The 14,914-nt window shown below is 34.1% G+C and overlaps 3 protein-coding genes across 3 annotated transcripts; 2 read left to right on the forward strand and 1 right to left on the reverse strand.

Moving 5' to 3' along the window:
• The first annotated feature begins 6,335 nt into the window (after positions 1-6,335).
• LOC113355942 (phosphatidyl-N-methylethanolamine N-methyltransferase-like) lies at positions 6,336-8,052 on the forward strand. The gene is made up of 2 exons (XM_026598929.1): positions 6,336-6,761; positions 7,619-8,052. The coding sequence occupies exons 1-2, from the start codon at positions 6,514-6,516 to the stop codon at positions 7,866-7,868; spliced, it is 498 nt and encodes a 165-aa protein (XP_026454714.1). The 5' UTR covers positions 6,336-6,513; the 3' UTR covers positions 7,869-8,052.
• A 31-nt stretch (positions 8,053-8,083) lies between these two features.
• On the reverse strand, positions 8,084-10,407 carry LOC113355941 (photosynthetic NDH subunit of subcomplex B 1, chloroplastic-like). The gene is made up of 6 exons (XM_026598928.1): positions 9,715-10,407; positions 9,446-9,636; positions 9,052-9,312; positions 8,781-8,886; positions 8,615-8,700; positions 8,084-8,423 (listed from the first exon to the last, which is right to left on the reverse strand). The coding sequence occupies exons 1-6, from the start codon at positions 10,309-10,311 to the stop codon at positions 8,258-8,260; spliced, it is 1,407 nt and encodes a 468-aa protein (XP_026454713.1). The 5' UTR covers positions 10,312-10,407; the 3' UTR covers positions 8,084-8,257.
• Positions 10,408-11,276: 869 nt separating this feature from the next.
• On the forward strand, positions 11,277-14,691 carry LOC113355943 (phospholipase D Z-like). The gene is made up of 7 exons (XM_026598931.1): positions 11,277-11,600; positions 11,698-11,902; positions 11,988-12,189; positions 12,710-12,903; positions 13,007-13,160; positions 13,457-13,621; positions 13,945-14,691. The coding sequence occupies exons 1-7, from the start codon at positions 11,405-11,407 to the stop codon at positions 14,407-14,409; spliced, it is 1,581 nt and encodes a 526-aa protein (XP_026454716.1). The 5' UTR covers positions 11,277-11,404; the 3' UTR covers positions 14,410-14,691.
• The last annotated feature ends 223 nt before the right edge of the window (positions 14,692-14,914 follow it).

Genomic DNA, 14,914 nt, shown 5'->3' on the forward strand with positions numbered 1-14,914 from the left:
TAATTTATGAGTTTGTATACCTTTTTAGATAATTTTGTATTGTAATGAGTGGACAAAAAGAAAAAAAAACACACACGGATGTGAGAAAATAAGTTTAGATAATGATTCAATTTGGCGAATCACATTGGCTGAAAGTATCTAAAGACGAAGGGAATGTTTCTTGCAGATGTAGTAGATGATGGTTTATTGGTGGTGTCGTTCATAAAACTGGAAAAAAATATTACGTGCTACTGTTTTATCTTGATTTGGAGATTTTGATTATGTTTAAGGGTTTTGTTTCTTAAATAATTTTTAAATACAGAGTCAATATGGATCACGTGTTCACCGCATATAATCATGCGTACACATAAATAAACTCCTTATATAACTATCCTTATATATTTGTAGGCATAGGCACACGTTGGTTCACGTGTTAGTTTTAGGATACACATCCATACATACACTGGCTCAATTTATATATGACCAATGAAGTGGAAGATATTCTCTTGCATTATGCAGAATTGTTTTTATATGTTATTCCCACTTTGTATACAATTTTATTATCTCTCTCTATTTCTATGCAATATAAATTCTAGCTTATTTTATATTTGAAGATTTACATGAAATTTATTAAGGTTAGTGTAGATAAAAAGAAAAACACAAGCAAACCACCACGAGATGGATAATTTTTTTTTTTTACTATAATGTACAATGTCATGATCTTGATAACGCATATGTACTGGTGAAGTAAGAGTATGTCAAGAGAAGGAAGGAAAAATTATATGATAAAACGAAAAAATTAGCTCCCAAAATTTAAAGAATATCAAAATTTGGATAAAGATTGAAGCGTCATAGTTTTAATCAAACTATGAAGCTGGAATAAGTAGTATAACCTTCGAAGATGTTGCATTACAAAGCCCATGAATTTTACGAAATAATATAGTTACCCTGATTTTTATTAGTTTATCAAGTTTTATACTGATTTTTAGAATTTTTATTAGCTTTTCAATGAAGTTATTTTAAAAACATGAATAAACCCGTGCGTAGCACGGATGACAAACTAGTTTTCCTAATTACAACCCCAAACTATCAATTAAACTCCAAAATAGATAAATAGAAAAAGAAAAAAAAACCGATTAGCCCGGTCATGGGTACTAACCTTTTGATCCGAGAATCTCTTTTGCGCATATCTTTGTCAGTGGTTCTGCACAACAGTTAGAATTTTTGTTAGTATTTTGGATAAATGATTGAGAGCAAAGATTATGAGAAAAAAAAAAGAGCATGAAAAAAATTATGAAAAAAAAAAACGAGCATGAAAAAAAAATCCAAAACAATCATAATCGTCCTAATTTTACTGTTATTTTTTTTAACTTTGTTTTTTCCATAATTAAGAATAAAATATGTTAAGAATAGAAAATGATTTAGATATTATGTGTGCAAAACTAAAAAGATATCTAACCTTCATAAGTATTGTGTTATTATTTCCTGAGTTGAGGATTTTACATAAAATATTTTCTGTGCATTTTAAATTTTAATTTAGGGAACAAAAACTAATAATAATGTAGTTATTTTCCGAAAATGAATCAATTGATATATAACAACATCATATTTCCAGTAAATATGAGATTTTAATTCCGAAAGTTCTAATATGCAAATAAAGATTATGGAAGAAAAGATTTTTATTAGTAAATAAAATACATAAATTCCAAAAGTAATACTCTTATGCTTAAAAAAAAAGAGGCACTTTTCCTGTATAAAAACGCTTGAGAAAAAGCCAAGCCTCATTCTTTTGGCTGGCTTCTTTGGATTTTTTGTTTGCTGATTTTTATTCATTTCGATTATGGATGCTTACGATTGATCATGGTGTGATATGTGGTTTTATTTGTTTTGCAGGATATAATGGAAATGTGCGCAGTCGATTGGCGCCGCTTCTCTAATGTGAAATTACGGGTGATTTTTATTTTCCTTCTAATTCTTTATTGAATTCTAAAATCTTTGTTAAAGTCTTCCGTGATAAAAAAAATGCCAATTGTTTTGATGATCCGTAATGTTTTCTTTTTTTTTACAGGGTTGATCGATGAATATGTGAGATTTGCGTCTCTATTACCATGATGTGTCAACTCATTTTTCACTTCTATATTAAATGGTATTCTAAATTCTGCATTGTTTTGTAGCCAAAAGTATAGAATCATTAGTGGAGAATCGTGGAGGTATTACAACAAGGTATTAAGTAATTAAAATTTTGAGAAGAACGAAAAACGTTAGTGAAAACTATAAATATTGTTCATTTCATAATAATTTTTTTTTCCTTCTTAACGTGTAATGATGCTCGTTTTTTTTATTTTGGAGCAAAAATATTACAATGGTAAATATGGAGATATCAATAAATATGGTGGCTATCCAAATGAAGTCTGTTTATTTTTTAAGATATTTGCTTGATATTATTTCCAAGAGTCTGTTTTTTTTTATGGAAACTTTAATGTTTGGTGACTCTCTATTCAAAGCTTTCAAGGGAAAGCGAGATTTTATTCTTTGCACGTTGCTTCTTTGCTAGGTTTTTTTCTTTCTTCTGTTTCTTGCGGCTTAGGGTTTTGTTGTCTGATATTTTTCTTTTGTTTTTATTTGTTATGTATGTTCCTCGAGAGCGTAGCAATCAGTGCTGATGACTGCTGCAACGAAAGGTGATTAGTGTTGATATTGGTCCTTCTGGAGCTTTATGGCAACGAAATAGACTCATGAGAGGTACCGTGAAATAATCTTTTTCCGTGTTCTTGTGATATTTAATTGATTTTGTTTATTGCGGATGTTTTGTTTTTCTTTTTTTGAAGCATTTTATTGCAGATGTTGGTGATACCTTTTATCGTTTTCATGGGTAAGACGATGAAACTAATTCTTCTTTTTAATCCTCTTATTATCCTACTTTATTTTTATTGTTGATTTAATTAATCAGCAAAAAAGAGTCGCAAGGCGGAAACTTGATAGTGAAGCTTAACAAGAGAATTCGGCAACATATCCATCCAGAGCGATGCGCGTATGTACTTAAAATTTTATTTATAATTATTTGGGGTTTTTAAGTTTTAGATTTTGTTAGTCTTTCTCTGTATCCTGTTATGCTATTTTAATTTATTTACGGCTTATTTGGTTGTTCGTTTTATAGAACTCATTTTTTACGGGTTTTAAAATTAGTGAAAAAAAATTTGAATGGAAAAAGTTATAATAAAATTATTAATGAAATTTTTCATATTGGACCTATAACAACTGTTTGTAATATATGGTCATGCATGACTAGCTTTGGGTCCAGTTCTTAAGACGTTGTTTGATCTGTATCATCTCTTGAAGCTGGTAGAAATTTACATTGGACTCCAGCGCTCTCAGACTCTTGAGAAAAAAGTAATCCACCCAATGCATCTCGGTGCAACAATAACTCGAATGCCTCGCCTTTCCTGAGCGGTGCATGAAGAGATTTACAGATATAAGTATCTTTATGCCTTGTGCGTTTTTACATTTGAATAGATCATAATTTCTTCCCTTACGTTTGGATCAACATAACTTTCATAATACCTATAAAAACCGTATGCTTTATCTCAGAGTTGGTACACCAGTGATGCTTCTAACAAATTTAAATCCAAGTTCCTTCCGGGCTCTAGGTAATTATGTTTACATTCCAAGAATTTTACTACATCCAACATAGTCATATCTAACTTTTATTTTGTGGAGAATGCAGTTTCCCATTACAGTATGCATGTTTTACAATGACTACACATCGGAACATGAAGAAAGTGGCAGTCTATTTTCCACAGTCAATTTTCTCTCATGGTCAAATCTACGTTTGCAGTATCAACGACAACGAGCTGAATCTACGTTACGATATACTGCTTGAGAAACCGAAGGATGATATACCTAAAGAATTTACTTAGAATGTTGTCTACTAAGAAATATTTTACCAAACTTGCGTTAATTAGGATTTTTTTTCTATTATGAGACCAGATTTTTTTTTTTAATTGGAAGTGACGTGTTAGGTTTGCAATATCTTGGGTGCTTATTTCTTGGAGTATTTATTTTTGCAGCAATTCTTTCTGTAGTTTCTTGCCTCTTTAGATTTTATCACGGCCCATGGGAATGATTTAGGGCACTTCAAACAAGTGAAAGCTTAGCTTCAGGCTCAGTACTTTAGGCATTTAGAGTTTAATTAAGTTTTTAATTTTTTGCACTTTTTTTTAATAATGCGTAGCTCATGAATTCAGTTAAATGGTGCACATGTATTCATGTAAATTTCAATAGACCATGTTTTTTTGGGCTTATTTTGTGATAATACATTATGTCTATCTTAGTTTTGAGTCATTTTTTATTGGCTTTCGTGCGGTAAAACTCTTTCTTTTTGACCAACTAACTTTTAGGAAGTGGCATGTATGGTTTAATTTAGGGGTGTAAATTCGGGCAGGCCAGGCCGCCCGACCCAAAAACTAAGACAGGCCGGGCAGGCCAGGCTTAACATTTATGAGTCCGTAAACAAATTCAGGCCGGGCAGGCCGGGTAAAAGTAGATAATTTGCTACCCAAAGACCGTCCAAAGCCCGTTTTTTATACGGACATGCCACTATTTTGAATTTTTTTTTCTTTTATTTTAAGTTTAAATTTTCAAATGAATGTTATTAAATGTATTTATTTTTAATACAATATCCTTTCCTTTCTAACATTGCATACCGTAAATGATAGTATTATTTTATATTTAAATTACAATGACAAACTTTTAATTTTAGCCTATAATAAATAATTAATTAGAGTACAATAAACTTTCTAATAAGAAAATTTATTACCATTAATGTTTTTAAAAGGCTAATTGTAAGTAAAAACAACTATATATTTTATTTTTCTTGACAGAAAATTGACAATTATAAAATGGTAACTTCTAAGTCTTTTTAAGAGGATATTAAATGATTAATGGCACATAGAAGGCTTTCAGGCCGGGCACCAGGCCGGGCATCATAATTAATAGCAAAGCCCGAGACCGCCCAATAAATTAATCCAGGCCAGGCCGGGTGGCCCATGACGAGCCATAACAGGCTTTGGGCTACTTCGGGTACATGCGGGGTCAGGCGGGTACAGGCAGGCCGAGTATTTTCGGGTATTATTTACACCCCTAGTTTAATTTATTGTTAGTTGAGAAGTCCACTAGACGAGTTCTTTGTTAATCTTTATCGATATCACTCTTAATTTTCTAATAAGATATATCAATACATATGACATGCATGGATAATTGGGTGCATGAATCGTGTCAAAGCTTAACTATTTAAGATGCTATACATTGCGCTGGATGGTCTGTATTTTTATCAGCTAAAAAGTTTCTTATGTTGCGAGAATGTGGCGAGATTTTTATTAATTTAAGCAAAAATCACGCCAAGTTTGAATTGACTGGAGTTAAGGATTTGGTTAAAAAACGAATCAAGGACTCCCCAAGTGACTCCCATTTTGATGATAATGCTTTCCCATTGATAATATGTTTGCAACAGGTGATTAGAATTGAATGACGTTGTTCACAGACATGGAGATCGATTACGTGAATGAGATGAAGAAGGGTAATATACTTTTAGTAACAGAATTTAGTAAGTAACGTATCAAAACTAAATTGTCCATCGATCAAGGGGGGGGGGGGGGGGGGGGGGGGGGGAATTAGATGGAGAGCATATTGGTCGAACAGCTCATACACTAAGAGTACCATACTGTGTATCTTCCAACTCATTGCATTTCATCTTCAAATGAGGCAACTTCGTGTGAAGTGTTGTATAAATGAAACTGGAATTATACTTGGAAGATGTTGCACCACGAGGCAGTGACTTTTTAATTTTTTTTCTATTGCATAAGCCTTTTACTCTCTCCATACCTATTTGAATGAAAATATGATTTTGTACGAATCTCATAATACCTGAAAGTCATATTTTTCCACAAATTACGCATAACTCCTTAACATATTGTCGAGAAACTAAGATTTATTCTGTTTTAACGTATTAATATCAATTTTTAACATAGTTAGAAAAGATTAATACCTCTTTTCATTCCTTAAACTGTTCCCTAAATCTCTGTCTAAACATGGACAAAAAGAGTATAGTTTATTGAATTTTATTAATTTTTAGGGCATGAGCTTACTGAACTTCTATTATTTTTCTGATGAATTTTTTTTAAATGACATAAAATAAACAAGATATAGACCCGTGCATAGAACAGGTGAAAAACTAATATTAGTAATAATCCTACCTTAAAATTGAAATTTCCAGTCCCTTAATATTTTTATGAGTTAGTACCGTGGCTCCTAAATACTACCGGCAATTACAAAGTCTAGGGATCGAACCCTACCTCTCCAAAGAAGGGAGCATCCCTTAGCTAAATTCAATCTTCCTTATAGCAGCCATTTGGAGTTAAGAGTCTAGACTCCTGTACACGGAGCCACAGCAAAACGAGATAGTCCAGTTTTAAAGAGATTCTTCTCATATGTTCATTCACTGCTAACAAAGTAAGAAGAGATAGTAATAACAAAAAAATGGGTTTAATTGCTGCACTAGGTGTTCTAATTCCTTTCCCATTTTACTATTTTCTATGGACTAATCCACAGAAATGGGTGGAATTATGTGGGAAAGGAAGAGATCCATCAAAAATCATGGCTCAAATTTCTCATTTCTTTAAATTAATTCAGTTTATCTCATTATTCTCGGTTTCTTCTTCTTTTTCCTGGCCTCCTCCTCTATACTTTTGGCCTCTCTTCATCTTTGGTCAGTTCCTCAACTTCAGGTATAAAAATCTTCTCATCTTAGGTTTATTTTTGTTTGCTTCATTTTTATTTCAGATTTCCATAATTTTTGATTTTTCAATTTTATATCATTTGATTAGTTTGAATAGAATGGCAGACAGATAAACTCATAAGCTTCAGTTCTATAGATGTGTTGTGAAATTTACTACTAATATTTGTTGCCAATTTGGTGAACGTTGTAAGTGAAAATGAATTTAGATATAACAGCTCTTTAGATGGGTTTTGCAGTGTCAATTTGATTAGTATAGCTTTGATCGCGATACACCTATAGTAGTTGCCTTTTAAATTCATACTTGATAGCATTTAAGAATCACTGATTCTGTTCAAAGTATACAGGTATTCTGTACCAAATTATTTTGTTGATGTAGGCCAACTTCCATCCTTTTTTAAGGGTACTATTAATATCACCAGTGGACGCGCGGTAATGACATCTCTTACACTTAGGAACCCGTGGATATACTTCTTGATCTTATGGTCTGGGAAATGGGTGATAGTGGTGAAGGGAAACTCTTTCTTTTCTCCTCAATAAATAATTTGCAAATATTCTTCGTGGAAATTCTGCTTACTCTAGAACTGGAATTTGTAAAATTCCTGCATTATCTTATTTTTAATATCGTCTTGTGGTTTTAGTCACACTTCATTTGATAACTATAGCAAATTTCTCTTTCTTTCTGTGGACTATTCTATCAAGAACTGTTCTCACATGTTCGTTGAGTTCGCTTAAAGACTATATAATCAATCAGAACCTTGATGTTTTAACTGATCTTCACAAATTTGCAACCTATACCATGGGCCTCATACTGTATTCCTAACACGCTGGCTATGTGTTAAATTCCAGGGTGTATCAGTTACTTGGTGAAGCCGGCACATATTATGGAGTACGTTTCGGGAAGACTATTCCTTGGGTGACAGAATTCCCTTTTGGATACATAAAAGATCCACAGTATGTTGGAAGCGTAATGAGTCTTCTTGCATGTTTATCCTGGGTCCCCTTCCAGTACATACTTCTTTGGATACTTGGCTATGTGTTCATGATCTGGGTGGAGTCCAAAGAAGATCCAGCTACACGTGCAAAGCCACTCTCCTGAACTTCTTCTGGGCGAGCTCTGTGTTACATATAACTCTGAAAACTGTGAGTTTAGGTAGCTTCCCTTTTCTTTTTTGTTGTTTCGTACATCTTGGTAGTGTGCACATTATGGAATTCGTATTGCAAAATGAGATTTAGATTTTTCTCAGTTAGTTTCTGAATTTAGTTTTATTTTGTATCTCTCACTTACTTCTTTTGAGAAAACATTAAGTTGAATTGAGTTAGAACTTGAATTTTCTTATTTTGTTGTACTCCAAGTCTGATAGATCTTACTTGTCATATGCTTACCTGTCACATGGGTACATCCATTTCACTTTAATTGTTCTTTTGTAATTAGACATAATTGAATGTACAATTGAACAAAACCAATAATAGAAACTATCCATTCTCCTATGCAAGAGCTAGTACCCCTTCAAAAATCTGGAGAGAATTTTTAACTGCTTCAACATCAATATCAATCAACTTCCCTGTTTTAGATGAGATTGGGATACATCTTTTCTCTTGTGCATTGGGAACGAAGAGTCTGGCCTTTTCCTCGGAACAAAATAGTGCGATACTGTGAAACAACAAAGAAGTTAATTAGTATAACATTCCAGAAGTCATTCTACTGTTTTTAAGATGATAGTCATTATATAGTCATTATATAGTCATTATTTAGATTTGCTTCTTCTGTTAGATACTGCTTCTTGTCTCCATTTATTAGAATGTATGCAGAAAATATTGTGAATCTTATTTGGTGAATGTTACCTTGGTTTTTCACGAGCATTTGCAAGTTGTATAGCGGCAGTATTTGTTGCAATGACTCCAATGGAATCATTGATTAGAGCTGCCAACTGATAGAAATAGGAGAATGAAATGAATATAACATGTATCTGTCAGTTTGGATGAGTGAACTATGCAACTATTGACTGACCTGTCCAGGAGTGGTGATGAATACAATACTGGCATCATCTCCTACTACTTCTTCCACATCATCTCTTTCTTTCTCATGTGGAATGACGAATACAGGCTTAATACCCCTGTTATTATGATATTGATAGAAGCAAATACATAAAACATGTAGAGCTAAGATTAAGTCTACCCACGTGATAATATACGAGAAGAACAACTAGCATGTCATAATTCCCATAGAAAACAAATCTTTTGCGCTTTTGTAGTGCCCGAGGATATTATAATATTCTTACCCCTTTATTGCCTCTGTTATTTCATCCCATACTTGAATTGGCAACAAACTGTCAGTATCCCCTTTAGATTGCATTGAAGCTTTCGAATCTGATTTGATACCATGAATTACAATATATTTCCCTTTCTCCGCACCTGTATTCTTGTATTTTGTCTCTACTACATCCTTCACTTTCCTGGAGATTGATACTTTCAAGGGTGGCACAGGTTGTCTTGGTACATTATGCCTAGGTCGTCCTAACCAATCGAGCATCTGATGATACCTAAATCAATATTCTAGCATTGTCACTCAATATGAACTGAATCTGGTAAATAAAAACCAATGTTCCCATTCATTAAGTATTATACAACTATTTTATCTGAGAAGATGAAATGAAAATTTCCAGGAACACTCACATGTGATAACCATCCTCAGCTAGGTTTAGTTTATCTGGTATAAATTGTTCGGATAAAATTACTCCTGCTCCTGCTGCATTTACATTTGGGTACACGTAGCTAACTGTATCCCTAGATGAAGTCATAAACAAGAATGATGCATGCCCCAGTCCTGCCAGTTTTGTAGATAGTATCATATCATAGTACCTACCCTGTCATACAGGAAAACTCAGTTATACAGCAGAGCTTCCAGATGATATAGAATGAAGCTAGTCAGTATAAGCACTTACCTTTAGAATCCCGATCATGTCGGTATACTCAGCTGGATCAGGAAAATCTTCATCAGAATCCCACACATCAGCCCACCTGACATTTTTGTTCAACTCATAAGTTTGTTTACCTCTAGCGGATGCAAGAACATCTACTTGAACACCAGGGTATCTATCTTTAATCAACTGAATTACAGGAAAGTACAACAGATTTTCGTAGACACCACCAGAGATGACACAACAACATCTCCGAACATCTCCCCTGACTTTTGACCCAATGGAGGCAACTTCAGGCATAAAACCAGGTGGGAATTTGAGAAACCCATACGGATTGTTTGGATCCTCAGGTGGTCTCGGGTCTTCGTCTTGCTTTCCTTCTGCATACATTGAACCAGAACCCATTTCTGGGTCATCTCCATAATCAAAAGGGTCTAACCATGAGTTCCTTTTCTTTGCATTTGCTGTAAATTTTGCTCTTCTGCAACAACTGGTCTCTAACGGATTTACTACCGAAAAAGAAAGACTTGTAAAGTACTGCGTCGTCGAGGGTATTGAAGGTGAGAATGGGTTTGATGACAGAAAAGGTGAAATGCAATTGTTTTGCAGAGCTGTAGCCATTAACAGTGAATATAATGCCTTCTATTCTCTTTTTTCTCTTCCTTTTTCTTTCTGCAACAATTCTGTCTTTTGAACTTGTTGATCTTAATTTGGTTGCCATGAATTCTTATTGTTTCATTTGGATTTTGAACGAGTGGAAGAGAGTTGGATAATACTGTTTGTCTACAGAATCCTAATGGAGACAATATTTGAATGAGACAACAAGAAGGAAAATTGTTAAAGTGGTTTTGCCTAAGGTTTGAAAAACAGGTCACGGCCACTGGGCGTGACCGTTATAACGCGTTTTGACAGGTGTGAGCACGTTTTACTTAGGAAAAAACGCGTTTTTTATACGTTATTCTAAAATAACGGGCGTTATAACGGTTAAATAGAAAACAAAAAAAGATTATGGTTTGAAATTCCTATCTGACGGTTACAACGTGCGTGAAAACAGTTATAACGGGTCTAATAACGTTGTTATAACGTATTTTATATATTATTATCTTATTCTCTTATATTTAAAATATTAATTGGAATTTTTTAATCTTTAATTTAAAATATAAAGATGTGTAAGAAAATATTTTTATATTCTTTTTTCTTTAAAAACGGTTATAACTGACGTGAAAACGTGAAAAATGGTCTAAAAAACTTGCGTTAAAATGTTATTTAGAAGGAAAAAGCGTAAAATTCAATTTTAGAAAAACGGTTATAACATGCGTGAAAACGATTATAACGGGTTTAAATAACGCCGTTATCTTCTATTTATCGGTAATATATAGATATGGGTGTCGGCGACCCTCAAGGACAGGCTACATAGGCGTGACCGTGAAAACGTTAAAACAGATCAGAAAGAAAACGTTATTTTCTATTTAACGCGGTCAAACCTAGTCAGAGCTCAGAATAATATCCTTTTCAGCACATCCTATATTTTTCCTCAAATTTGGGAACTAACGAGTATATTTTAAATTTTGGAACAAAGAAAAGAATCGAAGAAGAATGTGTTTCAGTTTACACAGTGCACCCTTCAGACTTCAGTCGACCTCCTAGCTATTCTTCTCCACTTATCAAATCAAATACTTGTTGAATAACTAGTTTAAACTGATTTCAGAGAGATATGGAAGTCAAGACTTGCAAAAGTTCCAATCCTCTCTATTATCTCAGTTTCATGATCTTATTATTATTAAATCCTGTATTTCCTGTTTCATCTTCCTCTTCTTCTGATGATGACTGCAATTGTGAAGCATATCTTGTTCAATCAATTCCAACAGATATGCCTCATCTTCCTTCCATTCATGGTGTTCTTTCCACTGGTAATAGTAATATCACTCTTCTTCTTTCTTTATCTATTGTTTTTTGACTTATTGAACCAATTTTGATTAAACTTAATAATAATAATGAATCAATCAGGTGATGTTTTCAAGTGGTTAGCTGGGAATTCAACAAAGAGACTTGATATGATTGTACAGTATTGGCAATTCTTAGCTCAACCTGAAAACCCAAAATCTGGTGATTTTGGATATTCAAAACAAGAGATGGATAGATTTGGAGCTGATGTTGGTTATCAAGTCTTTCAATCACTTGAAAATGCCGCTGATAGAAATGTTAATATCAGGTAATTTCCTAATTACAATTTTCAATTTTATTTTTTTTATTGGTTTTTAAACTTAAGTTTAAGATTGTTGTATTTTGCCATATAGGATTTTACAGCACACAGGGGTTTATCCTGACTTCACAAGAGAATCATCAATTCTTGCAGCAGGAAGACCAAATGTGCAAAATGTGACACTATTGCTTGGTGACTGGTGGGGTTCTGGCATTGTCCATACCAAAGTTTGGATATCAGACCGCAAAGACATATACATTGGCTCTGCTAATAATGATTGGAAATCTCTCACTCAGGTTCTGCTCCCATACCCATTTTTACTCCATATATAACCGTCATGTCTATACGTCTCTCAAGAAGCATAAACATATATTTTGCTGTAGGCAGTTTTGTCTTTAGGGGATTGGGGTTTTTAGTGTAGTGGGTTCTTGTTTATTAAGCTGTAAGATCACAAGAAATGTGGTTCTTTTGCTAATCATTTTGCCAGGATAAGGTTGCTATAGCAGATACGAGTCATTCCTTTAATTTTTAGGAAAGTTGACACATGCAAGATGTGTTGAATGATCCAGCTTTAGCTGCATGAGCCAAGTTTTTTTTTCTCCTAAACATGGTAACTAAAATGAGAAGCGGTGAGGTCTCAATAAACAGAACTGCCTGATAATGGAACAGCGGGGGTAGTAGGTAGATGATTTATGGTTTATGGGTCTGAAACTACTATAGGTTTATATTTGGTTATGCGATTCTGTTGGTAGTTTCTTATTTCTTATTAGCAGTATAAAATTTCAGTTGAATCATGGAATGCTTTTTATTCTGTAGGTGAAAGAAGTTGGAATATATCTTGTTGGTTGTCCAAAAATAGCAGAAGAGGTAGAAATCTACTTTGATAACCTATGGACACTTGCAGCTCTTAATTCTTCAAAATATATTAAACCTGTTTGGGACGAACACTCGCAAATCAACCGAGAAGTTCCTTGTTGGTCACATTTTGTCGATTTGAAAGAGCGGTGTAGGTATAACTAGAGACTAGTTTGTACTATGTACCGCTAATGTTCACCTTGTTTTTTAGGTGGCTCGAGATTGGTGTAATTTTTGATTGATTTTTTTGAATGGCAGATCTCCGCTTCCTAGTTATGTGAGGGTTCCCCACGTAAACGGCTATCCCACGCTGTCAGATCCTTCTATGTTCAAAACGCCAATTAAAACTCCTGGATGCAATAATTCCACTATCCATCATCACTCCAGCTATCTCTCTTTTGCTCCTCCTGAGGTAATTGTAAATTTTTTAAATATTGTCATAACTGATATCTTTCAGAATGGTTCATGAAGTTCATAGTTGAACCAATACGATAAATCAAATCTCTGGAAAAACTAACATGCAAGAATCTGACAGTTACCATCTAGGTGAATTTGAATAGAATTGTGCAGTATCTTTGACTCTTTAGGTTATTTAGTGTCTGACTTTTTGTGTATCTTAAATTTCTTCGTACTAATACACGCGATTTACTTACTTTTCCGTGCCTACGTCTATTCCTGATACAATTTCTTTTCCCAAATGTTTTGCAGCTATTGTTTGGTAAGTTCCAGTCTGATGAACAGGCTTGGTTAGGCACAATTAAATCTGTAGGATCAAGGGGAACTCTTAGAATCAGTACTATGGACTGGCTTGGTCAGTCTCAATACACAAGTGAAGCAGTTTTCTGGTCATCTCTTTCATCTGCAATATCCGAGGTATTGCACTTTATGAATCATTCCCCGACTCTTTTATTTTTTTGTGAATCATTCTGTGGTTCTAAGTGAAACTCCAGCACACATTAGGTGTCTTCTGCCAGATTCATTCACGACCAGCGTTGTACTTACAAATAAACATAGACCCAAATAAAAACAAAAGAAAACCGTATCTCTTTTACCACTTTGTAGTTGTGAAAACTTTTGAAAGTAATTCATAACTTCATCTTTTTATATGCACGCGTCTTCAGGTTATATAACCTCAGTAGCTTTGAATTTCTTCTATTGCACATTTTTACTTGTTGAATTGTTGCTCAACTATATAGGTTGTATTTTCCAAACATGCGAAGGTGAAGATACTAGTAGCTTACTGGGGACATTTTATCAACAACACAGACTTATATCTGAAATCCCTTCTCTATACAAATGTTCTTTATGAAGCTGTCAAGTACAAGGAAAAAATATGCAACGGGAAAATAGAGATCAAGTACTATGAAGTGCCAGGCTTCAACATGACTGGTCCAGCCTTATCTAATGCAACAGCAACGGGGAACACTTATCCTGCTTACACAAGGGTGAATCATGGTAAATATGCAGTTAGTGACATTCGAGCGCATATTGGAACGAGCAATCTCGTGTGGGATTACTTCTACACAACAGCAGGTGTGAGCTTTGGCACGTATACCCCTTCCCTAGTCTCACAACTTCAAGAAATCTTTGATGCAGACTGGAATTCACCCTATGCTGTTCCTGTGAATCCTTTGCCTATGGAAATCCACTCGAGCTGGTAAATACCTCAAGGCTTTTCTCCGATAAAGCACAGTAATTTTGAAACATACCGAGATGTAACATTAATCTTCTTCTTTTCCAAGTAAAAAAAGGAAGTAAGAAACAAATAAAAGAACACAAATTTGCTAGTGGAAGCATAGCAGAAAAGAAAAATTGAATAATACTATTTGGAGTACCTATATGGTTGATTTTTTTTTCTTTTTTCGAAAGAGTAGTTCATTTTATTTATTAAAGGTGAACTTCTCCGGCGCCCCATCGAATCATTCATTACAATCAAGTTAAGGAATTCTGGACATCTGTTGTTCTAGATACACGTATGTATATTCTGTCCTACCTGTAGTTGTTGTTGGATTGCAAGGTTTGCCAATCCATCTGCAGCTTGGTTCATTTTTCTGTAGATGTGGGAGATAGATCCTATTTCATTGGGAACTTGATGAGTCGATCCGCCTACACGTCTTGCTTTTACTGCTTTGTTTCTGTCTTTTGTTGAATCTTTTTCAGTGTGTT

Source organism: Papaver somniferum, chromosome 3 (assembly GCF_003573695.1).
Source record: "Papaver somniferum cultivar HN1 chromosome 3, ASM357369v1, whole genome shotgun sequence".
Taxonomy (NCBI): domain Eukaryota; kingdom Viridiplantae; phylum Streptophyta; class Magnoliopsida; order Ranunculales; family Papaveraceae; genus Papaver; species Papaver somniferum.

What these genes read in the sequence shown, in the direction of transcription:
- LOC113355943 (XM_026598931.1), top strand. Translation starts at nt 11,405, where the DNA reads ATGGAAGTCAAGACTTGCAAAAGTTCCAATCCTCTCTATTATCTCAGT. An exon ending in GATAGAAATGTTAATATCAG is followed by an intron (nt 11,903 to 11,987) that starts GTAATTTCCTAA and finishes TTTGCCATATAG; the next exon opens with GATTTTACAGCACACAGGGG. An exon ending in ATTGGAAATCTCTCACTCAG is followed by an intron (nt 12,190 to 12,709) that starts GTTCTGCTCCCA and finishes TTTATTCTGTAG; the next exon opens with GTGAAAGAAGTTGGAATATA.
- LOC113355942 (XM_026598929.1), top strand. Translation starts at nt 6,514, where the DNA reads ATGGGTTTAATTGCTGCACTAGGTGTTCTAATTCCTTTCCCATTTTAC. An exon ending in GGTCAGTTCCTCAACTTCAG is followed by an intron (nt 6,762 to 7,618) that starts GTATAAAAATCT and finishes GTTAAATTCCAG; the next exon opens with GGTGTATCAGTTACTTGGTG.
- LOC113355941 (XM_026598928.1), bottom strand. Translation starts at nt 10,311, where the DNA reads ATGGCTACAGCTCTGCAAAACAATTGCATTTCACCTTTTCTGTCATCA. An exon ending in GCTGAGGATGGTTATCACAT is followed by an intron (nt 9,313 to 9,445) that starts GTGAGTGTTCCT and finishes ATATTGATTTAG; the next exon opens with GTATCATCAGATGCTCGATT. An exon ending in AATGCTCGTGAAAAACCAAG is followed by an intron (nt 8,424 to 8,614) that starts GTAACATTCACC and finishes GTTGTTTCACAG; the next exon opens with TATCGCACTATTTTGTTCCG.